This window comes from Grampus griseus, assembly GCF_964374135.1.
Source record: "Grampus griseus genome assembly, chromosome: 1".
Classification (NCBI taxonomy): domain Eukaryota; kingdom Metazoa; phylum Chordata; class Mammalia; order Artiodactyla; family Delphinidae; genus Grampus; species Grampus griseus.
This window is the reverse complement of record NC_139017.1, coordinates 127,154,863-127,182,746: the sequence shown is the minus strand read 5'-3', so window position 1 is coordinate 127,182,746 and position 27,884 is coordinate 127,154,863. Positions and strand designations below refer to the sequence as shown.

Genomic DNA, 27,884 nt, shown 5'->3' with positions numbered 1-27,884 from the left:
GCATGATAGGAATTTTGTTCTCACGTGCGGAAGTCTGGAGGCTTTTAAGTGGGACTCTGAGGAGAGTGTGTTAAAATGATCAGATTTGTGCTTTGAAAGCACTGACTCCATCAGCGGGAGAGAAGATTTGGAGGGAATTAGAATGATTAATAGGCTTGTACAGTATTACAGTAGAGAACACCTTTTGACCATATCCAAAAATCTCTTTTTTGGATTTTAGGTAGAATCTTATTTCTCCTCATAGCATATATTCCCACACCTCTCTGCTTATATGACTCTTGTGATACAAAAATAATTGCCATGTATAAATGTCTGCTTTATTTATTTGTATAAATGTCTGCTTTCTCTTCCTTCTCCCCTTTTCAGTAGGTTATATGTTCCTAAAGGCAATTAGGAGATCTTCATTAATTTTGAATTTAAAAATAAATTTCCTTGTTTTCCCCACAGTAAATATCGTGCAGTCACTCAGTGCATATCCTTTAAACAGCAGTTGTGTAATTCTTTCCTGGATGCTATCACCCAGTGATTACAATCTGATGTATTTTATTCTTGAGTGGAAAATTCTTCATGAAGACAATGAAATTAAATGGCTTAGAATCCCTTCCTCTGTTAAGAAGTATTATGTCCACGGTAAGCTTACTGTACTTTAATTAAGTTTCTCCTATGGATTAGTATGACACTACAGATTATTAATTCAAATAAGATAGTTGATGAAAACTTCAAAAATATAGATGATATATCTTGCTGCCTAAATTGTCATCCTATTACAAACATTTAATGCTATTTCATTTGATCTTTTTCCATTTAAATATTTTATGTAGTTGTAATCATATCATCTACCACTTTTCTTATGGTTTGTTCTTTTGATATATCACAAGCATGTTTCTATTTTGTTCACAATCCTTATAACTATTTTTTAAATGATTGTATAGCATTTTATTCCAGAATCTACATAAACCATTTATTTATTTGAGAACATTTATGTTGCTTCCAGCTTAACCTTTTTTTAAAACCATTTTAATGGCTTTGGATAGCTACTGACAAATTGTTTTCCCAAATTGTGTACCAACTTACGATGCCACTAGCAGTGAGTGGGAGGGCCAGGCTGAAGGTCTGAGGATCATAAGCCAGCATAATATTCCCAAAGTAGACCAGTTACCCCACAAGGTGATTAAAATACAAAATATTAGTGCACAATACAGAGTCTCCAAGTCTGAGTAAGGTTTAAGCAGGGAAGCTAAGGATTGCCATGTTCTTATTTACAACATCATCCCAAAGGCACATACTTCTATTTCATTGCAAAGACCCTAGAATTTAGCATCAAGGTAGATAGAAACAAATTATTGATAGAGAACTAAATCCAGTTCATTACTATACTGTTGTCTAGGTGGTTGCTCTCTGTGCTTCAAAGAGATTTATCTCTTGTGGAATAATATTTATATCTTACTAGCATTTGTAAAAATGATAGATCACTGATAGATCCATTTTGAGCTTTGCTATGAAGGTGATCATCCTCCGTAGATCTAGACGTCTGGATATATAAGGTAATTCCTGGTCCCCACTCCCATCTTCTCTGCATGGGATTTCATGAGACTTTAGTCTCCCAGCTGCCTTGAATGGGGAGGCTAAGTAAACTAAATTCTTATGAAAAGGGAATATTGCTGGCTTTGGTCTTAGGAGGTAGAGTGTATTGTCCTGGAAAGGGAAACAAAACAACTCCTACACCCTGAACTTGAACAAACTGGCTATCACTGGAACATGCCTTTGAAAAATTGCAATCTTCTATCTTTGGGTAAGATTTTAAAACATTATTTGTGAAATTATTGTCATTACAGTAGAATTGGTAGTGCTTAGATTGTCTTTGAAACTCCCTAATTATCAGTTTCAATCCATAGGTAACAATCATCAGTTTTTAATCCATCAGTTTCAACCCATAAGTCATCAATTTTACATCCATGGAAATATAAGAGTCACTTAACATTTTTGTACATAGATTTCACTCATTTATATTAATTCAGTGGGAATGACTCTTTAAAATATTTTTTCTCCTCAGATCATTTTATCCCCATTGAGAAGTATCAGTTCAGTCTTTACCCGATATTTATGGAGGGAGTGGGGAAACCGAAGATAATTGATAGTTTCACCCAAGGTAAAAATGTTTACTTTTAGTTTCTTTTTACACAGATTTGTGGTTTCCTCCTTAGCTAGCAGTAATGCTGCCATCTGATTCTTTTCTTTCTGATGGAATCATGGAATAGCCCAGAGTCTTATGTAGATGCCTCATGGGTGACTGCAGTAAGGGTACATGGTTCCATGGTGGTGGTAAGAAGAATAATCAGGCGTGGTATTGTATTCTTGTATTGGTAAGTAAAAATTTCAGTCTAAAAGTTGATGGAAACAAAATAAAGGGAAGTATCCAGCTATACAATAAAATACATCATCATAAAGATTAATTGGAAAAATATTAATTTTCTGTACAATTAATATAAATACACCTACCCCAAACAATATGTTTTGACTCATATTTATGAGTCTTTAAATTTTAATCATCTTCTAAAGGAAATCTTTTTCTAAAAATAAAACTATAGCAATAATTATAGAAAAAAGTTCACAGGGTGTCTTATATTTCTGATTCACCTTACTGTACTTGAAGTGGGAACATTTTGATTCTGCTGTTACTTTTCAGATTGTCTTCAAATCCAAGCAACCCAATAATGAAGTTTCAAGAGAGAAACATTTCACCTGGTTTTAGAATTAAAATAATTATAAAGCTTCATTCATGTATTGTTCAACAAATATACACTGAACACTGTTCTAAGCACTAGGGATTGAACAGTGAACATAAGTCTGTGCCCTAAATGGAGCTTAAACTCCAGTACTCTAATAAGAATGACAGACAATAAACAAATCATGTATAATATAATGTCAGATAGAAATAAGTGCATGAAGCAAAATAAAATGAAGGGATGGAGTTAAAATGTGGTGCTTTAGTAAGGATGGCCCAAAACGGTCTTTTTCTCTGTGAAGGTGATATTTGGGTAAAGCCCTGCAAGAACAAAGGGGAAGAGCATTTCAGCAAGGGGATAGTAAGTGCAAAGGCCCTGAAGAGTGAGCGTGCTTTGTGGTTCAAGAAACAGTAAGGAGGTCAATGTGTCTGGAGTGAGCAAGATAGAGGTTGGTGGGTGTTGTAGGTTGCCTTCTCTAAAAGCAGATGCTGAAACAAAGAGTCATCATAACAACTTTTATTGACACTTGGACTCATATAATCTAAAAGTGACCAGATGGAGAGAGCTGGCAAATAAATAATTTTGAAAACATGTTTTGCTAAATTACAAGAAGCATAATTCTGACCAAAATAATAATTTTATTAATGTGATCAAAGCTATACTTTTATCTTCCTCTTTCTGATTTTTATATCTTTAAAGGTCATTCAGATTTATGTTGAAATCAGAAAAAAAGTCTATTATAATTTCTGATTCAGAAAGATGTTATTTCCTCAAGCTTCAGAGTTGTGTGAATTTTTTCTTTTTCAGATGATGAAAAACACCAGCATGATGCAGGTCTATATGTAATTGTGCCAATAATTATTTCCTCTTCCATCTTATTGCTTGGAACATTGTTAATATCACACCAAAGGTATTGTACTTGGTGTTAAAATCTTGAACATATTTAAACCTTGATTTTAGATCCAAATCAGAAACACTGAAGTGTTCTAAATATTTTTATATGTATTTGATGGCAATGAGATGGCGTAAAAAGAAAAAACCTGATTTCAGGAAACCACACTTGGTTTTGCTAGTACACATAAGCCTCAGGAAAGAAATTAGAAATTGTTTTTTTTTTACTGTATATACATTCATGAAATAACAAGCTTATAATAGGAAATCCTAGACAGTATGTTCTTAGAGGTGAGAAGAATGGCTTTCAAAGTTGTACAATCTAGGTTGAGAACCTTTAGTGGTGAAGATTTATCTGAAGCCGTCAGTTCACTTATGGTCAGTAGGCATTCTGCTTTTTAAACGTCAGCGCTGAGTGGCTCCATTCTGTTTGGTTTGGCAAATGGCCTTGAATTTCTTGGATGGTTCTTTGGGTGCCCCATTACTCTGTGCTGAGAGGTCCGGACCATTGAGGTTATTTCACACATGCCAAATCTCTACAGAAAATTTTGTCTTCTAGCAGTGAAGAGGGAAAAGTAATTTTACAATCTGAATTTACCTTTCAGTCAAGTGAGCTGATCGGGCCGTATCCAGTAGAATTGTTTCTGAAACTCAATTGATGGCCATATTTAATATTTAATTTTCTCTGAGAAAAACCTGTGCAAAGCATTTATTAGCACAGTGCCTGGCAAACAGTTTTTAATAAGAGTTGGCTATGTTTATTATAGTGATCATTAACTTTGGTCTAGACAGAAAGTTGGTGGAGATCTTCATGGTAGAGCATGTGAAAGTGAATCTGATCCTACTGAGGCATAACCAGTCTGGTAGATAAATTTCTAGTTTGTACATATTATTAACTGTTAACATTTTCAATGTGAATGTTTTTCGTTACTTCTAATGCCTTGTTTATCTTTTGTAGGATGAAAAAGCTGTTTTGGGAAGATGTTCCAAACCCCAAGAATTGTTCCTGGGCACAAGGACTTAATTTTCAGAAGGTCCCTTTTTCAGTTTTTTTAAACCCCAGACTATATAAGATCACATTTTAGATGCTATATGCCTTCTAGAGCTTCAAACATTTTTAAGGTTTAAAACATTTTAAGGATAAGGTTTAAATCTTATTTTATTCAATTAATCTTAATATGAGTCTATTTAATCTGTTATTTGTTTTCAAGAATAGCAAGATGCAGGGATTTGAAACCAGGACAAAAAAAATTCAATAGGTAGTTTATCATCTGAGTTAACAAATACATATCTTTCTTCTGTGTCACAGTATATAATGAAATAAATATTAGAATATTAGAGTCAAATCTGGTGGAGAACAAATATTTGTATATACTTTTTTGGTATAAATTGATTGTCCTTAGGAAAAGGCTGGAATCAATATTTTTTAACCCTTGTAATTATCTCCATAATTACTTAAATCAGTTAAAAACTATATAAATAATCCTTTCCTCAAATACTGCAATCTGAAAAATGCAATTATCATAATAAAACTTATATTTATGAAGATAGTTCCTTTCAAGCTACTTTATGAAACAATTAGTCAACTCTAATAAAATAATTTGCACTTTATAATAGAATTTCTCAGAAAACTCTAGAGTTTAACAAATGTATCATTAATTCTCATAATTTCCCTTGAAGCAAGGTTGGTTTTCCACCCATAAAATTGGGAAAATAGAATTCAATTTTCATGGCAAAGTATCTTCACGCTGTTTTGAACAATAATCATATGGAGGTTATGATGCAGTCTCAGTAATTGTGTCATCATTAGTCACTGTTACAAGTCTTCAGTGGTTTTCTTTCAGTTACAAGAGCAAGTACTCAATGACTTCTCTCTACAATCTGTTATCAACCTACAGATTCATTTTTTCTGTCCGTGGGCCTTAGTCATGCCTATGCTGTTCTCCTCATCTCTACAGACCCTTCCACGTCAATGAAGACCTTGCTCTAAGCTCTTCTTTCCCCAAGCCTTTTGTGAACAAATGTAGTTCAGAAGAATTTCTGCCCCCTTTAAGTTCCTGGAGCATTTTATTTTTTCTTGTGAAGAGTGTTCCGAGTTCAAGGGCTGTGTTTTACCAATCACAACTATTGTTGAGCTTCTCCTGCTAAAGGCAAAGTACTAGGGTCAGGATTTATTAATGACTTGCTGCTATCTTATAATAATGTCCATTTATTTATGTGCAAATGACTGAGATACATATTCTTACGCTCATTAAGATTTTTACTTCAATTCTCAGTATCTCTGTTTCCTCTCCTGTAAAATGAGGTTTAATAGAACTTACCTCATTGGGTTGTTTGGGGGACTAAAGAAGATAGTACTTCTAACATAGTATTGTCTCAACAAATATTAGTTATCATTATTTTACATATTTACATGTTTTATGTTATTCTTTCAGTTACCCTGTGGGATAAGTATTATAATCTCCATTTTATAGAAGAAAAAACCTAAAGCTTATAATGGTTAGGTAACTTGTTTTAGAGTCTGGCTTAGTTTTCTAATTTGTCTGACTTTGGAGCCTGTTCTATTAGTAAGTGTTCTCTCTGGCTTTCGATTTTTTTTTTTTTTTTTGACCATGACCCACAGTGAGAAAAATGCTTTACCTTGCAACCTAGTAAATGAGTAGATGTAGATAATATGCAAAACTGAAACAAAAGATGCTCAAAACAGTTTTACTATTTGCAACACCCTCTGTTTTCAAAATTCTGTTTCATTTCAAAAATACTGGTTACAACCCTCTACATTCATTCACATACTAACAGATATGATTTGCGGTTAGAAAACACTGCTCTACAGTTTACCGATGAATGAATTAGTGAACAGATATGTAATAATGTGGGCAAAATAATGCAGACATTTAAATTGTAATCTTTCAGTGGAAGAGACAGTGCCATATCTTCAGACATGGTAGCAGTGTAGTTTTACATATGGTCATTCTCGTTATAGAAACTTCACTTAGCCTGAACCTAATAATAGCCCCACACCCATACACTTCTCAGCTATGCCCTTACTCACTGTAAGACACGGAGTCTCCTTTCATTAAAGCAGAGCTGATGGTTTTTTCAATTAGTAAAGTATTTATTCCTCTTCTTTCTCTTCCGTTATGAATTCTTACAGTGACGTTTATTGTAGTGATAGTGATATTTCAGCCATATGTATTTGTTTGTCATTCATTCAGCAAGCACAAAATGAGAATAAGTATTTACATATAAGTCTAGGATGTTGCTAGGCTCTGGGAAAACAATTTGTAAGAGATTTTCCTTACCATCTAGGCAGTAAGACAGTGAGGTCATAAAGGAGTGACTTGGTTAAAAGCAGAATAGAAAGAACTTTTCTTTTCTCTCTCTAAAATGTTTTGTTTTAAAATTCATTAATTCATTCCATCCATTCATTCAAGGGGTATTTATTGAATAGTTATCCTATGCCAGTCACTATGCTAGGCCTTAGGGTTAAAATGGTCAGAAAACAGGAACTCTTGGAGTGTGCAGTCTATGGGGAAGATAAGCATTAATCAATTTATAACTGAAATAACAAATAATATACATTATATATGTTATATGTAATATATAGTATGATAATATTACAGACACTAATAATGATAAACTACGTGTTGTGAAAGAAAGGGCCCAGTGTGCTGAGTGTCGTGTGTGGGATGGGGGTGAGCTGAGATCTGGAAAATGAGCAGTCATTAACTAAGATTTGTGGTGGAGGGTAGAGCCCAGCAAGTCCGCTGGTGAATACAAAGCCCTGCGGTAGGAAGTACCTTAGCACATTTGCAAGCTGAAAGCAGGGAGATTAAAAGACAAAGAGTAAGGAGATTATTTTTCTTAAATATTGGGGTTTTTTCATCTTTTAATGTGAGAGGAGTTTTGTCTAAAAAATCTAAATACCTATCTAAATAAAAAATTAAAAGCTTCACCATGTCAGTACATATAAATGTAGGGAATAACCATCTTACTGTCTCTTTCAGAGAAGCTCAAACACTCTGTCTTCAATATGTTAAGCTCTGAAATCTCCTCTATGAACCACCGGGAAAATGGTTTCTAAGTGTTTACCAGGGCAGGGAAATGATTAGGCCCACCTAAGCAAAATGCAGTTTGAACCTGCACCAAATGGCTTTTCCCTTTTCCAGAAAATGCCCGACACAAAGGAACCACTTGGTGGATGTAGGTTCAGTCAGTGACCGTTTTTTAGCCTATGCGCTACCCCGCTGAGCTCCCTGAGGAGGAGTGTAATGCCACAGCAGATCATCTGGCAGACATATACAATAGACGGAAATATCATCACATTTCCCCAGGTTCTGGTAAACTGAGGAAGTGTGAAGAATTTTTTAAGTACAGTAGGTGTGAATGTCCTTATTTGTAAGACTGATTTTTTTTTTTTTTTTTTACTTTTGCCAGTGTTAGACTTCATAATCTTGTTAAGATATTCTTTAAGCATAACTAGCCCTCAAGATGCTTAGTTTATTACTAGGGTTTAACAGGTACACAATTAGGAATAAATCAGTTTTGGGGATATTTGAAGAGTAAAGAAGAATATAATTTCAAAGGTTTTACTAATGATAAAAATCTAATCTTCTAAAATTAAATAACTTCTTAAAATTTCATCTTCTACTTTAATCTCCTAAATAACTAAAATATATTTTTTTAGGGAAAAATAATATAATATAATTCACATTATATTTCTAAAGAGGACAAGACAAATTTACTATCTGCTCCGTACTTTCATATTCATATTATTTTATTTAATTATCTCATAGACCTAATAGCCTTATATTTTCTGATGACAAAACTGAGGCACAGAGTGGTTCTGTAGCTTGTCTTGATCATCCAGCCTGTAGGTGTGAAAATCTTGGTTAACCTCAGGTCCATTGGACTCACATTGATACCCTAGCCATCGATTCCATATTAACAATGTATTGCTTAATGTACTAATGCCCCTAAATTGTACACTTAAAAATAGTTGAAATGGTAAATTTTATGTTACGCATATCAACACGCAAAAAAATTGGCAAAGGAGCTGAATAGACATTTCTGCAAAGAAGATGTACCAATAGCCATAAGCACAAATGAATATATATGTGCTCAACATCATTAGCGATTAGGGGAATGCAAACCAAAAACACAAGGTAGCACTTTACACTAGCTAGGATGGCTATAATTAAAATGACAGATAATAAGTGTTGGTGAGAATGTGGAGAAATTGTAACTCTCCTACACTGCTGCTGGGAATGTGAAAATGGTGCAGCGCTTTTGGAAAATAGTCTGACAGTTCTCCAACAGTTAAACATAGAATTACCATATGACCCAACAATCCACTGCTAGGTATATATCCAATGGAAATGAAGTCATATATCTACACAGAAGCTTGTATATGAATGTTCATAGCAACAGTGTTCATAATGGTCAAAACATGGAAACAACCCAAATAGCCATCAAATGATGAAATGGATAAGCAAAATTTGAGATTTCCAATTCTAAAACAAAAGGAAACACAAAAAACCCACAACGCATTGCAAAGCAAACAGACTATGGGAGCCCATTGTTTTTAAAAACAATTCAAATACAGTATTGTTTAAAAGGAGGTAATAATTTTTGTATAAACTATTTCCCTTAATTTGTTCTTCAAATTCGGATCTTTTTGAACATTGATTTTTATCTATACCTGTAATTTCTAGACAATAAACCCTGATTTCTAAAATGTCCCCTAAAATTAATTAATTAATTTCTTCCACTTTTTAAGCTATCATTCTCCTTCCCTTTATAGTAAATCAAAATCCATACTAAACGTGTAAGTATTCAAATCAAAGATGAAAAAAACCAGTATTCTGAGGTATTTCCCAAAAAACCCACATTTGTTTAAAACAACGTCAGTATAGGATGATACCATATGTGATGAAAATTCTCTCACATAATTTCCCCTTGATTTTCTTTCTTTTGTATGTTCCGTTTCCTTTTACCCTTTAAAATTATTTTAAGACAATATAAGTACATAAAATGGAGTAATATAAAAACGTCAGTGTACTAACACAATATCTTAAAATTTTCTCATATTTGCCTCATATATTTTTATTAATAAAAATTATAGATAAAGTTTGTCCTGCTTGTTGCCCTTACTAGTTTTAGTCTCTCCTTCCCTTCCTAGGGCACCCACTTTCAAGAATATAGTATGTATTTGTCTAGTTCATGCTTTTATACAACACCTTTTTTCTTACATCTGCATGTATGTATCCATGACCAATGAACAATAATACATTTGGTTATTGTTAATATTAATCTCCCATATCATTCAAAAATTATTATTTTCTCAGCATTCTTTTTTTTTCAGCATTCTTTTTGAGATATCTTCATGTTGATATATTTCATTTCGTTTAATAATTTGATCCATAATATTTCATCCTATGAATATATACCACAATTCATATATCCATTCCCCTGCTGATGGATAGAAAACTATTTTCTATTTATTATAAACAATGCTACAGGACACATGGTTGTATATGTCTCTTTGTTCTCTGGGAGTATACGCCTTGATATGTCCCATTATTTTAAAAAATCATTTTGCATTACGGTATGCCTAGTGTGCATGGTTTAATAGTGAAATAGTATGGAAAAACATTTATTGGACAGTATAGTCTCTTCTGCACCCTTCTCTACCTTTAGTCTTGCTTCCCAAGTGCCATTACTTTAAACTGGTTTGCTTTTAATTTTTCTGGCACGTCACCTTTATATTTCTAAAAATAATATGCTTATGGCATTATGAAATGTAGACATTATTTACTGATCTCTGGCTATAATGAGGATTTACTTATACATATAGTTTTTCTCCCCTTCTTTCCCCATGCTCCTACCATATATAGTTTGTCACTTTTTTCAGTTCCTTCAGTAATCACTCTGCAACCTCAGAAGAATCTTCTTAAACTCCATTTCTTGTTCAACGAAATAAAGACTGTTTCTTGGAGCTCCCCTTCCCCCATTTTTTCTTTTTAATAAAATAAAGACATTAGCACTCTTACCCTTCCCTCCATTTCTCCCTCCACTTCCCAATCTCTGTCAACTGTAACTTTACACTTTTACTTAAGTCAGGGTTGATATGTTCTGTGCTATAATTTGTCTATGGGTTCATTTTAAAAAATAAAAAACCCAGTAAACTGCATTTGCATTTTTATGAGTATGTAAGTATTGTTCCTTGCAGAAGCAAGTAATATGTGATTATATTACCACACTTTTTGGTGGTTCCAGTGTCACAGGAGAATGTTTTTCAAAAAAATTTTAGAAACATTCCACCCTGTTGATTTAAATTGTGCCAAATTTTACTTGGCTTCATTTTTAGTTTTTATGTTTTGTTTTGTGTTTGTTTTGCTTTTTCTGGAGTTTCTAATTGCTTCTTTTAAAAAAAAATTTTTTTAACCTTCTGTGTGCTGCTATTATATAAGCTTCTTCACTGAGACCTGTTCCCAGGGCACCCTGTCCAGGAAACCCTTTATCCTCCTGCTGCAATCTGGATTAGGCCTTTTCTAAAATTGCTGCAAACCATCACTCTGAATTTTCCCTTAACTGGTTTCTAACGGATACTGTTTTCTAGATATTTTTCCCTTCCTCCTTATTGATTAACTAATTCCTTATATGACCTGCCAGGAAATATTGTGTAAGTCGGAATCTGTGCATGCCTGAAATTCTTTTTATTGTGCCTTCCTCGCTTGATAGTTTGGTGGACTATCAATTTCCAGGTCGACGAGCCTTTCCAATAAAACTTTGAGACAATTCCTGCCTTATCATTTAGCATCAGTATCACTTCTGAGAAGTCAGATGCCATTCTGATTTTTACTCCTCACTGGTTACTTACAGATTTCTGACTTTTAAAATATCCTCCCCATTATTGATGTTCTAAAATTTTAGAGATAGGTCTAAATCTATTTAGGGGGGTTCTTTTTCATGTAACCTTGTCCTCATTTGAAGACACTTTTGATTCCATGTCTCCTGTCAACTCTAAGCAATTATATTATTTCTTTGATAACTTCCTCTCCTCTTATTTTTTTGGATCTCTTTCTAGAATCCGTATTAGATGGATGTTGAACCCTCTGCATAGATCTTCTATATTTCTTATCACTTCACTAATATGTTTGTTTTACGTTTGAGACCTTGCCGTACCCTGTTTTTACAGTGCTTCTATTAAACATTTATTTGCTATTTATATTTGTAAATTTCCCAATATTCATTTTCATTGTATTCTGTTCTGGTTTTATGCATGCAATATTTTCTTAAGTCTTACTAGAAATACAAATTTAGAGGATCATTGTTTGTTTTAGAAATTCTCTTTTCTTTTATTCCCTGAATTCTCTGTTTCTGCTAGGATCATGTTCTCCTCCTATTTATCTTGGCTTTATTTTTTTTAATCTCACAATTTCCCCATATATCTAGAAACCCTTTGTTTTTCTTTCATGTTTAAGAATAAAATAATAGACAGGCTGACTGGGAAAGCATGATGCACATAAGCAGGGATTGTTGGCCTAAATGGGTGGACAGGGCTCTGGCTAGATGAGGAGAGATATGGTCATAGACACCAGTACCTCACAGCTGCTAGATTCCTCCCCAGATAATGTCCTTTTTTTTTTTTTTGTATTTATTTATTTAACATCTTTATTGGAGTATAATTGCTTTAAAATGGTGTTCTAGTTTCTGCCTTACAGCAAAGTGAATCAGCTATACATACACACACATCCCCATATCTCCCCCTTCCTGTGTCTCCCCCCAATGCTCCCTATCCACCCCTCCAGGCAGTCACAAAGCACCAAGCTGATCTCGCTGTGCCATGCGGCCGCCTCCCACTCGCTGTCTATTTTACATTTCGTAGTGTATATATGTCCATGCCAATCTCTGACTTTGTCCCAGCTTATCCTTCCCCCTCCCTGTGTCCTCAAGTCCATTCTCTACATCTGGGTCGTTATGCTTGTCCTGCCCCTAGGTTCTTCAGAACCTTATTTATTTTTTATTTAATTCCATATATATTGTTAGCATACGGTATTTGTTTATCTCTTTCTGACTTACTTCACTGTATATGACAGACTATAGGTCCATCCACTTCACTACAAATAAATTAATTTTGTTTCTTTTTATGGATGAGTAATATTCCATTGTATATATGTGCCACATCTTCTTTATCCATTCATCTGTCAATGGACACTTAGGTTGCTTCCATGTCCTGGCTATTGTGAATAGAGCTGCAATGAACATTGTGGTACATGACTCTTTTTGAATTATGGTTTTCGCAGGGTATATGTCCAGCAGTGGGATTGCTGGGTCATATGGTAGTTCTATTTATAGTTTTTTAAGGAACCTCCATACTGTTCTCCATAGTGGCTGTACCAATTCACATTCCCACCAGCAGTGCAGGAGTGTTCCCTTTTCTCCACACCCTCTCCAGCATTTATTGTTTCCAGATTTTTTGATGATAGCCATTCTGACTGGTGTGAGATGATATCTCATTGTAGTTTTGATTTGCATTTCCCTAATGATTAGTGATGTTGAGCATTCTTTCATGTGTTTGTTGGCAGTCTGTATATCTTCTTTGGAGAAATGTCTATTTAGGTCTTCTGCCTATTTTTGGATTGGGTTGTTTGTTTTTTTGATATTGAGCTGCATGAGCTGCTTGTAAATTTCGGAAATTAATCCTTTGTCAGTTGCTTCGTTTGCAAATATTTTCTCCCATTCTGAGGGTTGTCTTTTGGTCTTATTTATGGTTTCCTTTGCTGTGCAAAAGATTTGAAGTTTCATTAGGTCCCATTTGTTTTTGTTTTTATTTCCATTTCTCTAGGAGGTGGGTCAAAAAGGATCTTGCTGTGATTTGTCATAGAGTGTTCTGCCTATGTTTTCCTCTAAGAGTTTGATAGTTTCTGGCCTTACATTTAGGTCTTTAATCCATTTTGAGCTTATTTTTGTGTATGGTGTTAGGGAGTGATCTAATCTCATACTTTTACATGTACCTGTCCAGTTTTCCAGGCACCAGTTATTGAAGAGGCTGTCCTTTCTCCACTGTACATTCCTGCCTCCTTTATCAAAGATAAGGTGACCATATGTGCATGGGTTTATCTCTGGAATTTCTATCCTGTTCCATTGATCTACATTTCTGTTTTTGTGCCAGTACCATATTGTCTTGATTACTGGAGCTTTGTAGTATAGTCTGAAGTCAGGGAGCCTGATTCCTCCAACTCCGTTTTTCTTTCTCAAGATTGCTTTGGCTATTCGGGGTCTTTTGTGCTTCCATACAAATTGTGAAATTTTTTGTTCTAGTTCATTGAAAAATGCCAGTGGTAGTTTGATAGGGATTGCATTGAATCTGTAGATTGCTTTGGGTACTAGAGTCATTTTCACAATGTTGATTCTTCCAATCCAAGAACATGGTACATCTCTCCATCTGTTTGTATCATCTTTAATTTCTTTCATCAGTGTCTTATAATTTTCTGCATACAAGTCTTTTGTCTCCTTAGGTAGGTTTATTCCTAGATATTTTATTCTTTTTGTTGCAGTGGTAAATGGGAGTCTTTTCTTGTTTTCACTTTCAGATTTTTCATCATTAGTATATAGGAATGCAAGAGATTTCTGAGCATTAATTTTGTATCCTGCAACTTTACCAGATTCGTTGATTAGCTCTAGTAATTTTCTGGTAGCATCTTTAGGATTCTCTATGTATAGTATCATGTTATCTGCAAACAGTGACAGCTTTACTTCTTCTTTTCCAATTTGGATTCCTTTTATTTCCTTTTCTTCTCTGATTGCTGTGGCTAAAACTTCCAAAACTATATTGAATAAGAGTGGTGAAAGTGGGCAACCTTGTCTTGTTACTGATCTTAGTGGAAATGCTTTCAGTTTTTCACCATTGAGGATGATGTTGGCTGTGGGTTTGTCATATATGGCGTTTATTATGTTGAGGAAAGTTCCCTCTATGCCTACTTTCTGGAGGGTTTTTATCATAAATGGGTGTTGAATTTTGTCAAAAGCTTTCTCTGGTCTATTGAGATGATCATATGGTTTCTCTCCTTCAATTTGTTAATATGGTTTATCACATTGATTGATTTGTGTATATTGAAGAATCCTTGCATTCCTGGCATAAACCCCACTTGATCATGGTGTATGATCCTTTTAATGTGCTGTTGGATTCTGTTTGCTGATATTTTGTTGAGGATTTTTGCATCTATGTTCATCAGTGATATTGGCCTGTAGTTTTCTTTCTTTGTGACATCCTTGTCTGGTTTTGGTATCAAGCTGATGGTGGCCTCGTAGAATGAATTTGGGAGTGTTACTCTCTCTGCTATATTTTGGAAGAGTTTGAGAAGGATAGGTGTTAGCTCTTCTCTAAATGTTTGATAGAATTCGCCTGTGAAGCCATCTGGTCCTGGGCTTTTGTTTGTTGGAAGATTTTTAATCACAGTTTCAATTTCAGTGCTTGTGATTTGTCTGTTCATATTTTCTATTTCTTCCTGATTCAGTCTTGGCAGGTTGTGCATTTCTAAGAATTTGTCCATTTCTTCCCGGTTGTCCATTTTATTGGCATATAGTTGCTTGTAGTAATCTCTCATGATCTTTTGTATTTCTGCAGTGTCAGTTGTTACTTCTCCTTTTCCATTTCTAATTCTATTGATTTGAGTCTTCTCCCTTTTTTTCTTGATGAGTCTGGCTAATGGTTTATCTATTTTGTTTATCTTCTCAAAGAACCAGCTTTTAGTTTTATTGATCTTTGCTATTGTTTCCTTCATTTATTTTTCATTTATTTCTGATCTGATTTTTTTGATTTCTTTCCTTCTGCTAACTTTGGGGTTTTTTTGTTCTTTCCCTAATTGCTTTAGGTGCAAGGTTAGGTTGTTTATTCGAGATGTTTCCTGTTTCTTAAGGTGGGCTTGTATTGCTATAAACTTCCCTCTTAGGACTGCTTTTGCTGCATCCCATAGGTTTTGGATCGTTGTGTCTCCATTGTCATTTGTTTCTAGGTATTTTTTTTATTTCCTCTTTGATTTCTGCAGTGATCACTTCGTTATTAAGTAGTGTATTGTTTAACCTCCATGTGTTTGTATTTTTTACACATCTTTTCCTGTAATTGATATCTAGTCTTATGGTGTTGTGGTCAGAAAAGATACTTGATACAATTTCAGTTTTCTTAAATTTGCCAAGGCTTGATTTGTGACCCAAGGTATCATCTATCCTGGAGAATGTTCCATGAGCACTTGAGAAGAAAGTGTATTCTGTTGTTTTGGGATAGAATGTCCTATAAATATCAATTAAGTCCATCTTGTTTAATGTATCATTTAAAGCTCATGTTTCCTTATTTATTTTCATTTTGGATGATCTGTCCATTGGTGAAAGTGGGGTGTTAATGTCCCCTACTATGAATGTGTTACTGTCAATTTCTCCTTTTATGGCTGTTAGTATTTGCCTTATGTATTGAGGTGCTCCTATGTGGGTGCATAAATATTTACAATTGTTATATCTTCTTCTTGGATCGATCCCTTGATCATTATATAGTGTCCTTCTTTGTCTCTTCTAATAGTGTTTATTTTAAAGTCTGTTTCGTCTGATATGAGAATTGCTACTCCAGCTTTCTTTTGGTTTCCATTTGCATGGAATATCTTTTTCCATCCCCTCACTTTCAGTCTGTATGTGTCCTTAGTTCTGAAGTGGGTCTCTTATAGACAGCATATATATGGGTCTTGTTTTTGTATCCATTCAGCCAATCTGTGTCTTTTGGTGGGAGCATTTAGTCCATTTACATTTAAGGTAATTATCGATATGTATGTTCCTATTCCCATTTTCTAAATTGTTTTGAGTTTGTTACTGTAGGTCTTTTCCTTCTCTTGTGTTTCTTGCCCAGAGTAGTTCCTTTAGCATTTGTTGTAAAGCTGGTTTGGTGGTGCTGAACTCTCTCAGCTTTTGCTTGTCTGTAAAGTTTTTAATTTCTCTATCTAATCTGAATGAGATCCTTGCTGGGTAGAGTAATCTTGGTTGCAGGTTTTTCTCCTTCATCACTTTCAGTATGTCCTGCCACTCCCTTCTGGCTTGCAGAGTTTCTGCTGAGAGATCAGCTGTTAACCTTATGGGGATTCCCTTGTGTGTTATTTGTTGTTTTCCCTTGCTGCTTTTAATATGCTTTCTTTGTATTTAATTTTTGATAGTTTGATTAATAAGTGTCTTGGTGTTTTTCTCCTTGCATTTATCCTGTATGGGACTCTCTGTGCTTCCTGTACTGGATTAACTATTTCTTTTCCCATATTAGGGAAATTTTCAACTATAATCTCTTCAAATATTTTCTCAGTCCCTTTCTTTTTCTCTTCTTCTTCTGGCACCCCTATAATTTGAATATTGGTGCATTTAATGTTGTCCCAGAGGTCTCTAAGACTGTCCTCAATTTTTTTCATTCTGTTTTCTTTATTCTGCTCTGCAGTAGCAATTTCCACTATTTTATCTTCCAGGTCACTTATCCGTTCTTTTGCCTCAGTTATTCTGCTATTGATTCCTTCTAGAGAATTTTATTTTCATTTATTGTGTTGTTCATCATTGTTTGTTTGCTCTTTAGTTCTTCTAGGTCCTCGTTAATTGTTTCTTGTATTTTCTCTATTCTATTTCCAAGATTTTGGTTCATCTTTACTATCATTACTCTGAATTATTTTTCAGGTAGACTACCTATTTCCTCTACATTTGTTTGGTCTGGTGGGTTTTTACCTTGCTCCTTCATCTGCTGTGTATTTCTCTGTCTTCTCATTTTGCTTAACTTACTGTGTTTGGCATCTCCTTTTCACAGGCTGCAGGTTCGTAGTTCCCGTTGTTTTTGGTGTCTGCCCCCAGTGGCTAAGGCTGGTTCAGTGGGTTGTGTAGGCTTCCTGGTGGAGGGGACTAGTGCCTGTGTTCTGGTGGATGAGGCTGTATCTTGTCTTTCTGGTGGGCAGTTCCGTGTCTAGTGGTGTGTTTTGGGGTGTCTGTGACCTTATTATGATTTTAGGCAGCCTCTCTGATAATGGGTGGGATTGTGTTCCTGTCTTGCTAGTTGTTTGGTATATGGTGTCCAGCACTGTAGCTTGCTGGTCGTTGAGTGGGGCTGGGTCTTAACGTTTAGATAGAGATCTCTGGGAGAGCTTTCGCCGTTTGATATTACGTGGAGCCAGGAGGTCTCTGGTGGACCAATGTCCTGAACTCGTCTCTCCCACCTCAGAGGCACAGGCCTGTCACCCGGCCAGAGCACCAAGACCCTGTCAGCCTCATGGCTCAGAAGAAAAGGGAGAAAAAAAGAAAGAAAATAAAGTTATTAAAATAAAAAATAATTATTAAAATAAAAAACTTAAAAAGTAATTTAAAAAAGAGAAAAAAAAAAGAGAAGAGAGCAACCAAACCAAAAAACCAATCCACCAATTATAACAAGTGCTAAAATCTATACTTAAAAAAAAAAAAAAAACCAAAAACGGGCCGAACCCTAGGACAAATGGTAAAAGCAAAGATATACAGACAAAATCACACAAAGAAGCATACACATACACAGTCACAAACAGAGAAAAAGGAAAAAATATATATAAACTATATAAAAAAAAAGGAGGGAGAGAGCAACCAAATCAATAAAGAAATCTACCAATGATAATAAATTCGAAATACTACACCAAGTTAAATATAAAACCAGAAACAGATTAGATGCAGAAAGCAAACCCCAAATCTACAGTTGCTCCCAAAGTCCACTGCCTCAATTTGGGATGATTCATTGTCTATTCAGGTATTCCACAGATGCAGGTACATCAAGTTGATTGTGGAGATTTAATCCACTACTCCTGAGGCTGGGGAGAGATTTCCCTTTCTGTTTTTTGTTCGCACAGCTCCCATGGGCTCAGCTTTAGATTTGACCTCACCTCTGCATGTAGGTCGCCTGAGGGCGTGTGTTCTTCGCTCAGACAGGACGGGGTTAAAGGAGCAGCTGATTCGGGGGCTCTGGCTCACTCAGGATTAGGGGAGGGAGAGGTACGGAATGCGGGGCAAGCCTGCGGCCGCAGACACTGGCATAACATTGCCCTAGCCTGAGGCGTGCCGTGTGTTCTGCCGGGGAAGTTGTGACTGGATCACGGGACCCCGGCAGTAGCGGGCTGCACAGGCTCCCCGGAAGGGAGGTGTGGATAGTGACCTGTGCTTGCACACAGGCTTCTTGGTGGCTGCAGCAGCAGCCTTATCGTCTCATGCCCGTCTCTGGGGTCTGCGCTGATGGCCGCAGCTCGAGCCCGTCTCTGGAGCTCGTTTAGGCGGTCCTCTGAATCCCCTCTCCTCGTGCACCCTGAAACTATTGTCTCTTGCCTCTTCGGCAGGTCCAGACCTTTTCCTGTACTTCCTCCCAGCTAGCTGTGGTGCACTAGCCCCCTTCAGGCTGTGTTCACGCCACCAACCCCAGTCCTTTCCCTGGGATCCGACCTCCGAAGCCCGAGCCTAACCTTCCAGCCCCCATCCGCCCCGGCGGGTGAGCAGACAAGCCTCTCGGGCTGGTGAGTGCTGGTCGGCACCGATCCTCTGTGCGGGAATCTCTCCGCTTTACCCTCCGCATCCCTGTTGCTGCGCTCTCCTCCATGGCTCTGAAGCTTCCCCCCCCACCCCCCCACCCCCCCGACCCCCCCGTCTCTGCCAGTGAAGGGCCTTCTAGTGTGTGGAAAACTTTCCCCCTTCACAGCTCCCTCCCACTGGTGCAGGTCCCATCCCTATCCTTTTGTCTGCTTTTTTCTTTTTTGTTTTGCCCTATCCCGGTACGTGGGGAGTTTCTTGCCTTTTGGGAAGTCTGAGGTCTTCTGCCAGCGTTCAATAGGTGTTCTGTAGGAGTTGTTCCACATGTAGATGTATTTCTGATGTATTTGTGGGGAGGAAGGTGATCTCCACATCTTACTTTTCTGCTATCTTGAAGGTCTCCTCCCCAGATAATTTCTTAATTACTTTTGAGAATAAAATCTCAATTTGGGTGTGGAGAGTATGAAGGCTCTTCCATGTGCAGCAGAGTTAGAAGAGCCCCATTCATATGCAGAGTTTCCAGTTTTCAGCCAAAGGTCTCATTTCTTCCTGTGTTTTTACCTTCCATTTTTTCACACACCCCCCCACTGCCCTCCCTCCCATCTCCACTGTATTCAACAGGGCAAACTGTTTTTTTTCAGCTATAGCCCACTCTGGAGATATTCTGCTCTGCAGCTTCCTTTGTTCATCTCCTTCGGTTTTCCATCTTTTAGAAATTCAAAATCTCATAACCTCTTAACCTTCTCAGACTATCTTCTTTGTTGTGGGTATACATTTGATTTATTCATGTACTTTCATCCTAACAGAGTCTCTACAGAGATAAGAGAGAAATATATATGCTCAAACTGCCAGCTTGAGCCAGAATACTTCTCTACACCATTTCTCATGATACTTTAGAAATCAGAATCTTTAACAACATTGTAAATCAATTATACTTCAATAAAATAAATGAAAAAATCAGAATCTCTTAAAAAGTTTTTAAAGAGGATAAAAATAAAAATTTTAAACAAAGGTTGAATTCTTGTGGTAGGAAAATGTATTGCAGTGAGTCAATAACCTTGCTTTTCTTCTAATTCATATTTCACAGTGTTTAAAAGACTGTAGCCAATTTGTTTTTGTTTTACCTTTTTCTTTAGCATTTTTGCCTAAAATATTACTTTCTTCCTCTAAATCCAAGCCATCTATATTTGAGGTGGGGGGAGTCTATCCCTGCTCCTTTGTTGTCTACATTTATGACTATTTCCATAAGAGTGTACTCCACTTAACACCCTACTTTAGAGTGTTAAATCTAAAAACAAATGGATTTTTTTCTTGTGGTTCAAAGACCATCCTAGATTCCTCAGCCTGTTCTAGCTCTCCAAATAAGAAGCTCAGCAATCCACAAGCTCCCAGAACACCATTCTCATGGATCTGAGGCAGAGCATCCCTGAAATTGCTAGAATGGCTTTACAGAAGTGTAGAAGAGCTGGTGCAGCTTTGAGTAAGAAGTTCTTTCTAGAAGGGCACATGACTGGGCTTAGAAGTATACATTTCACTTCCCTAAAATATGACTTCAGTTTTCTCTATTTTCTTGTTCTTCTTAATATCTATATATATGCCCTTGGGTTTTAAGGAACCAGAAGAGAGGATGAATTTAATCAGCTCAAATCTATGACAACAAATAGAAAAAGCAAAACAACATGTTCTCCTCCCTACTTGTGTTTGGAATATCTTTTCATCTTCCATTGTATTATAGAAAGCTTGTTGGAGTAGAAAAAAAGTCAGGGGCCTCACTCTGCTATAATTAGCTGTGCAACTTTAAGCCTTGATTGCTTTGTCTATAAAAAGGGAGAAATGTGGACCAGATGATTTCTTAGAACATTTCTCTAGATTTAAAAAATCATGATAATGATTCTGTCATTCTATTCTTCTTCACTATTTCAACTCTTCTTTCTTTTAATGTTTAAATATTTGTTTTCAGAGATACACTCTTTTACTCTTTCTTCTTCCAAACTCTTTAATAGTGCTGTTCCTCTACTTCCTTTTTATTTTTCCAGCTCTTTGTTTTTCCTCATTCTACTTATTCTGTTATTCCTCTATAGTTTTTCCTTTTCTGGGATCATTAAGGCTGTCCTTAGAGTGTGATATTAGGGCATGCATTAAGAAAACGCAAGAGGCCACCTTAATTCAGAATTTTATCTTTTCCTAAAAACATGCATTACTGTAGTATAACACAAGAATTTATAATCCAGAACTCATGCTTGACAGAACATCTTTTTGAAATCTTTTATCTTTTGCTTTCTGAGTGATTTTTTTATTTTTCTTTCTTATTTTGTTTTATTTTATCTGAACAGAGAATGGACATTCTTTGAAGTCTAATCATGATCACTACAGATGAACCCAATCTACCAACTTCCCAACATTCTATAGAGTATTAGAAGATTTTTACATTTTGAAGAAGGGGAGACAATCTAAAAAATTTTGGTGGAACTATTGAGAACTAAAATATGGTGGATTATGTTGATTTAGAACTTAAAATAGATGGGTAAATTTGGGGTCAAGGTATACGTCTGAGTCTAATTCAGTTTGGATGTATGATTACTTTTCAAGTCATCTAAAGTTTAACAAGTAATATTTATGATATCTAGCTTTTGATTTGTCATTTGGTCATAAAACATTAAAGAATTATGACTGTTGCTCTTACCACAGATTTATTAGACATCATCAAATATATAGTAGACTATGCTGTGACTAGGTGAAAACTGCAACTTCTGACACATAGCTTTGCAAATACAATGGCTCTAAATATAGAATGCAGTCAAAATATTTAGTTCATATTTTATGTCCAAAATTTTCCATTTTATATTCTTTTAGACACTTCAGCCTATAAACTGACCCATTTGGGTATTCTTTTGAATGTCTTATATTGATAGCTTTTATGTATATCTAACTTTGATCAATATGGGAATTTTCATTTTCAATAGCCTTAAAAATGGCTTAAGTGCTAACTTCCATTTCAGTTCAAAGAAAGACAGTTTGTTCTGGTCAAAGGCCAGTAGAAGTTACAGTTTGTACCAGGATGACCTGACATATCCAGGTCAGACTGACCAGATCAGAAAACACATCAGCCTCCAATTCAACCTCCTCATGAAATTCTTTACTAAATTTAATTTATTTGCACTGAACCACCCAAAGCTTCTGGCAGTCAGGTAAGTGGGCAGTGATGCAAAAAAGGAGACTCTCTGGAGTTTTTAGAACTAGTCCAAGGCAAACATAGGACTTTTCTACCTGAAAAAAAGACCACCTGCTATTTCTATGAATTTAACTTGTGTGGTATATTGCTCACATTCAGAATAAACCAAAGCCTCTGTTTGATGAACCCAAATAACTCAGATTTAGGCTACATATATATTACTTACATTTAGATTTCATTCATAGTTTGATTTGAATCTAAAAAAAAAACCCCAAAAATCAGGAAGAATGTGTCCTTTCCCCCTTCACTGACTTTTAATAGACATCATTGTAATGTAAAATTGAAGTGTGAAAATATGAAAGGATATTCTTTAATTCTTACCAGCTGAATACATATTCAATATGCTTCCAGACTGTTCTAAAATCTTGAAAAGTTAGATGCATATGGTGATTGAAATGATTTTTTAATAAGCATACTTTTAATAAATGTTTGTGACCCATTTATAAAATATACTTTAATAATATATGGATATGTGATTTCTTAATTATTAGTGAAATCTTTCATCAAATGCATTTGAAGACATGTAAATTATTTGACATAATAATTAGTTACCAATTATGAAGTTTTAGAGGGCATGAAATATGCCAAACACGTCATTTGAAGAACAGCTGTGAGTTTGACTGTATGCTATGTGCTATTTGTATTTTTTGTTTTCATGTTGATAGCATGACATTCCTTTATTTGGAGATCTTAATTTCTAGGTTACTTTAAATTTTAAGAAATTCTATACATATGTAGTCATAACCTTAAGAAACACAAAATAAGCAAGAAAATATTTGAAGGAAATTATAAATCTAATAGATTTCTGTCAGAAAGAAAATAGGCACAGGAACAGTTTTCTTTTCACATACTATGTTCATAGAATAAGAGAAAAGGTTGTGTTAATATAGTATTTGTTATTATGCAGTATTTTAATATCTGTATAAGTCTATTCCATTATATTTGGTGTTTCATATATTTATTCCTTTATGGCTATAATCACCAATATATTTCATTTAAGAGTTCAAAACTATGTTAAATGAGTTGTGTTTTTATATGGAATATATTTGCCATTATGAAGAATAGTTGGTTATATTATTTCAAGCAATAAATCTGAATTCATTCTATTAGTTTAAAAATTGTAAAATTCAAAAGTTTAATTATATGTGTAACAAAACTTGAGCACATTTTCTATAGCACTTCATTTAGTTGTGTTAATTTTTTAATGTGATGTGTCTACAGTATTTTTTATTTTGCATTTATTTTTTCAACGTGTTTACATTGTATGAGTTGAGCTTTTTTTATGCACAGATTCTCGCTTGTAGCTGCTTGGCAGAATTTTTTGTTGTGATGTAACCACTGTTCTTATAAAAAATATGATGTGCATTTGTTTTGCATCTTTGTCTTCATTCCACATGTCCTATAGTTTGTATTTTTATATGAAGTTATTTATAAGGAATGGTAATTTAAAAGGCTATGATCATCTCTTTCACCTTCATTGTTTTCACAAACAGATATTCTTAGTTCTTACTTTCTGATAGTCATAAACAGATTTTTAGTATGATGTAAGGCAGATAAGGCCACATATAGTTTACCTTCATATCATATCTTATGTCATGGAGTACTTATTTTAGCTATCTTTAGACAAGTTGTTTTGCTCATTCAATTTTATATCAATTTACTTTTTAAACTTGGGTTAAATTTTCTAGTTCATGGAAGTGTAATTTGCTATAAAATATTAGGAATTCTTCTGAAGATAGCACTTTCTAATTACAGTAACCAATCTTTATTGAGAGCTAAGCACTTTCAGACACTATCTAATTTATTCCTTGCACAACACCATGAAGTAAATATTGAACACAATTTTACAGATGAGGAAACTGAAAGGCAGAGAGGTTGATGTACTTGTCCGTGGTCATAGAAACAGAATGACTCACATCTGTCTCATCCCACTTTTAAACACTATCTTATACTGCCTCTCCCTTATGATTTTTGATCTGTTTATTTCAGACCAAAACCAGTTAATTTGTGCTTGACTTATATCCTTTAGTATTAACCTTTCACACTTCTATTTCTTCCATGATATCACAGTGAAGCAAAAAGAAAAAAAATGAACACAATTGAGTATTAAAATATGTCTTTTCTTTTAGCCAGAAACATTTGAGCATCTTTTTATCAAGCATACAGAATCAGTGACATTTGGTCCTCTTCTTTTGGAGCCTGAAACCATTTCAGAAGATATCAGTGTTGATACATCATGGAAAAATAAAGATGAGATGGTACCACCAACTACAGTCTCTCTACTTTTGATGACTCGGGATCTTGAAAAGGGTTCTATTTGTATTAGTGACCAATGCAACAGTGCTCACTTCTCTGAGGTTGAGAGCACAGAGATAACCTGTGAGGAGGAAAGTAGGAGACAACCCTCTGTTAAATATGCCACCCTGCTCAGCAACTCTAAATCAGGTGAAACTGAGGAAGAGCAAAGGCTTGTAAATAGCGCAGTCAGCAAATGCTTCTCTAGCAACAATTCTCTACCTAAGGATTCTTTCTCTAATAACTCATGGGAGATAGAAACCCAGGCATTTTTTATATTATCAGATCAGCATCCCAATATAATTTCACCACACCTTCCATTCTCAGGAGGATTGGATGAACTTTTGAAACTCGAGGGAAATTTCCCTGAAGAAAATCATGACGAAAGGTCTGTCTATTATTTAGGAGTCACTTCAATCAAAAAGAGAGAGAGTGATGTGCTTTTGACTGATGAGTCAAGAGTGTTGTCCCCATTCCCATCCCACTGTTTATTCACCGACATCAGAATCCTCCAGGACAGTTGCTCACACCTTGTAGAAAATAACTTCAATTTAGGAACTTCTGATCAGAAGACTTTTGTATCTTACATACCTCAATTTCAGACTTGTTCTACTCGGACTCAGAAAATAGTGGAAAACAAGATGTGTGACCTAACTGTCTAATTTCATTCCAGACACATCTCAGATTTATGATGTAATGAGTCATATGAAGGGTAATATATTCCACTATAGTGTTGGTTAGGGGAGAGAAAAGAAAACTGTCAGAGGCAAATTTGAAAATGATTGTTTCAAAACTAATGGTATCTGTTTGTCCTCACTCAGTAATATAGACAAAAAATGTGAGAAAGCCTTCAAGAGCCTAGCAGTGTAGACCGACTCTTATAATGATTAATCAGCACCTTGGGAAGGTCTCCAGTGGCTTGTGTCTAGCTAGCCGTAAACCCAACAGTACTATTTTCTTTGAACATTGAACCCATGTGGAAACAGCTAGTCATCTGAATTACACTCACATCTGAAAGAACACTTCACACTAACACTTGTGAAATGTAACTGTATTTTCAAGGGTGTGGTTATTTTACCTTGAGTTGTCTTTTCTGTGCACTAATTTACACATACACACAATTATACCTAATAGGCATCCTTGTGCATTTTAAAAGTGTGCAATGTATTTGTATTTTGTGCTACTAGACTGTGTGATTTGAAGATGTTTTGATTTAACATACTTTCCCTGAGTACTTACTCTGTGGTAGGCACTCAACTGAATGTTGCAGATAGATGATTTAGCCCTGGTCTAGGGGATATACTTGTGAAGATATACAAGAAACAAATGTTTATGTATCAAATCTAAGATCTGTACCATAGAATGAAACTACCTGTTAGAATGGTGATACCCACAACAAGTATTTTGATGAGAACACAAGCCCTTGTGAAAACATAATGTCTGCTTCACCTCTTCTCTATAAAAGATGTTGAAATGCTCACTTTCTGCTACAGTTAGACTGCTAAATGTTACTGTGTATCACTCTGGAATCATCTTCCCCATTCCCACTTGCATGTACATTGTTTTTTTCCTCACTGAGCATTCTTCCTGTATATAAATCAACCACTGTGCTAATATTTTCCATACTTTAGCTCAATTAATTATTGAAATAATTGTATGAGACATGTACTACTATTACATTCCTTTTAAAGATTAGAAGATTAAGTAATTTGCCCAAGGTCACAGAGTTAGTGGAATCCATATATAAACCCGGATCTTTTGAATGCTAGTGATTATGTTTTTAACCCATACCTTACATTATCATCCATTAAAAAAAACTGACTTGTAATCAAATAAAATTTATTAAGTAGAAATATAACACTGGATGAAAATTAAGTGAGAATTACACAGATGTTGTCTTTGCCTTTAGAGACTTTATTGTTTATTTCAGTTCTTGGTACGGCAAGAAAACCCAGACAGCATATTGAACAACAAACTAAATTAAGAAACCTGCAGAGATAGTTGCTCAATGGCAATAAGAATTTCAAGATTATCGGTATCGTCAAAATAAATACTTCAGTCCTCAAAAATATTCCTATGAGTTGTTAAACATCACTAGTTTCATACTTAGACTGAGAGAGGATTCCACTGATTTACTATTACCATAAACAAAATCCTCCCCCTTTCTCTATTCCAGTTGTGACCATATGAAATGAGCTGTTCAGACCCCAACTGATAGATATTTTTTCACACCTTTCATGATCATTTGCCAACTAGAAATCAATAAAGCTGTTTCATGACACAAGTATTGTTGAGGTATCTCAGGATCTCACACACTCAACCAGTGACTCTCTTACAAGAGAAAGGTAGAGGACCCATATCAACTCACTGAATAATTCTATACAAAGAGAAAAAACATTTTTCAATGATTTTTCAGTGATTTATAGTTTCAGAAACAGAATTATTACATGTATTGAAATTTTAGTAAAATTGACCATTATTTTTAATACTGCTCACAGAATATACATAGATAGAAAATTACATTTTGCCCCATTCTGCATATAATTAGAGATTAAACACTCAGCAAGTCCTCTGAGATATGACATCCTCCCATTCTCCTGTGGTGTGGGACCCAGAACAACAGGGAAGAGAAACTGATAAATGTTCCAGTCAGCCCAAGGTTTTGCCATGCTCTGTGTACTCTGTAGTGAATTCAGACATCCCAGGACCACCGTAGTGCTGCAGGTCTGAGTTAAAGGAATTTTGTGACAGCACCTTAAACCTGAGATCACTGATACCATTCTGGTGCAGCTTCAGTTACCAAAACAAACAAAAACATTTCAGAAACTGAAATTCCAAGGGACTTTCTTTTCATAGAGCAGGTTGAAGTGGTGCAGTCTGGCCTACTGGTATATATAAATTTAGATCATATTTACTGTCAGTGTGCTAGGGCTCTGATTTTCACTTTCAAAAGTTCATTTCACTGTATGTATTACTGTATATTATTGGGTCTTTATGAAAATTACCATTTAGATGAAAATTTAGAATATTTTGTACTTCAGTTTGGTTAGATATTCTCCATTTCTTTGCAGAGATTCTGTAAAAAAAAAATTTTAAGGGAGAGAGGAGCTGAAATATAGGTTTGGACTTTTAAACTTAGGATAAATCTGGAATTTTGAGTATTTCATTTAAAGGCCTAAAATTGCAACACA

The 27,884-nt window shown here is 35.3% G+C and overlaps 1 protein-coding gene across 4 annotated transcripts in view; it reads left to right on the top strand.

Moving 5' to 3' along the window:
- LEPR (leptin receptor) overlaps positions 1 to 23,756 on the top strand; it is a 94,369-nt gene extending 70,613 nt beyond the window's left edge. For all 4 annotated transcript variants that reach the window (XM_082664576.1, XM_082664573.1, XM_082664574.1 and 1 more), the window contains 5 exons: positions 448 to 630; positions 2,054 to 2,149; positions 3,534 to 3,636; positions 4,576 to 4,651; positions 21,500 to 23,756. In XM_082664576.1, the coding sequence (XP_082520702.1) occupies positions 448 to 630; positions 2,054 to 2,149; positions 3,534 to 3,636; positions 4,576 to 4,651; positions 21,500 to 21,517 (476 nt within the window). In that variant the 3' untranslated portion in view covers positions 21,518 to 23,756. The remainder of the gene's footprint in view (positions 1 to 447; positions 631 to 2,053; positions 2,150 to 3,533; positions 3,637 to 4,575; positions 4,652 to 21,499) is intronic.
- The last annotated feature ends 4,128 nt before the right edge of the window (positions 23,757 to 27,884 follow it).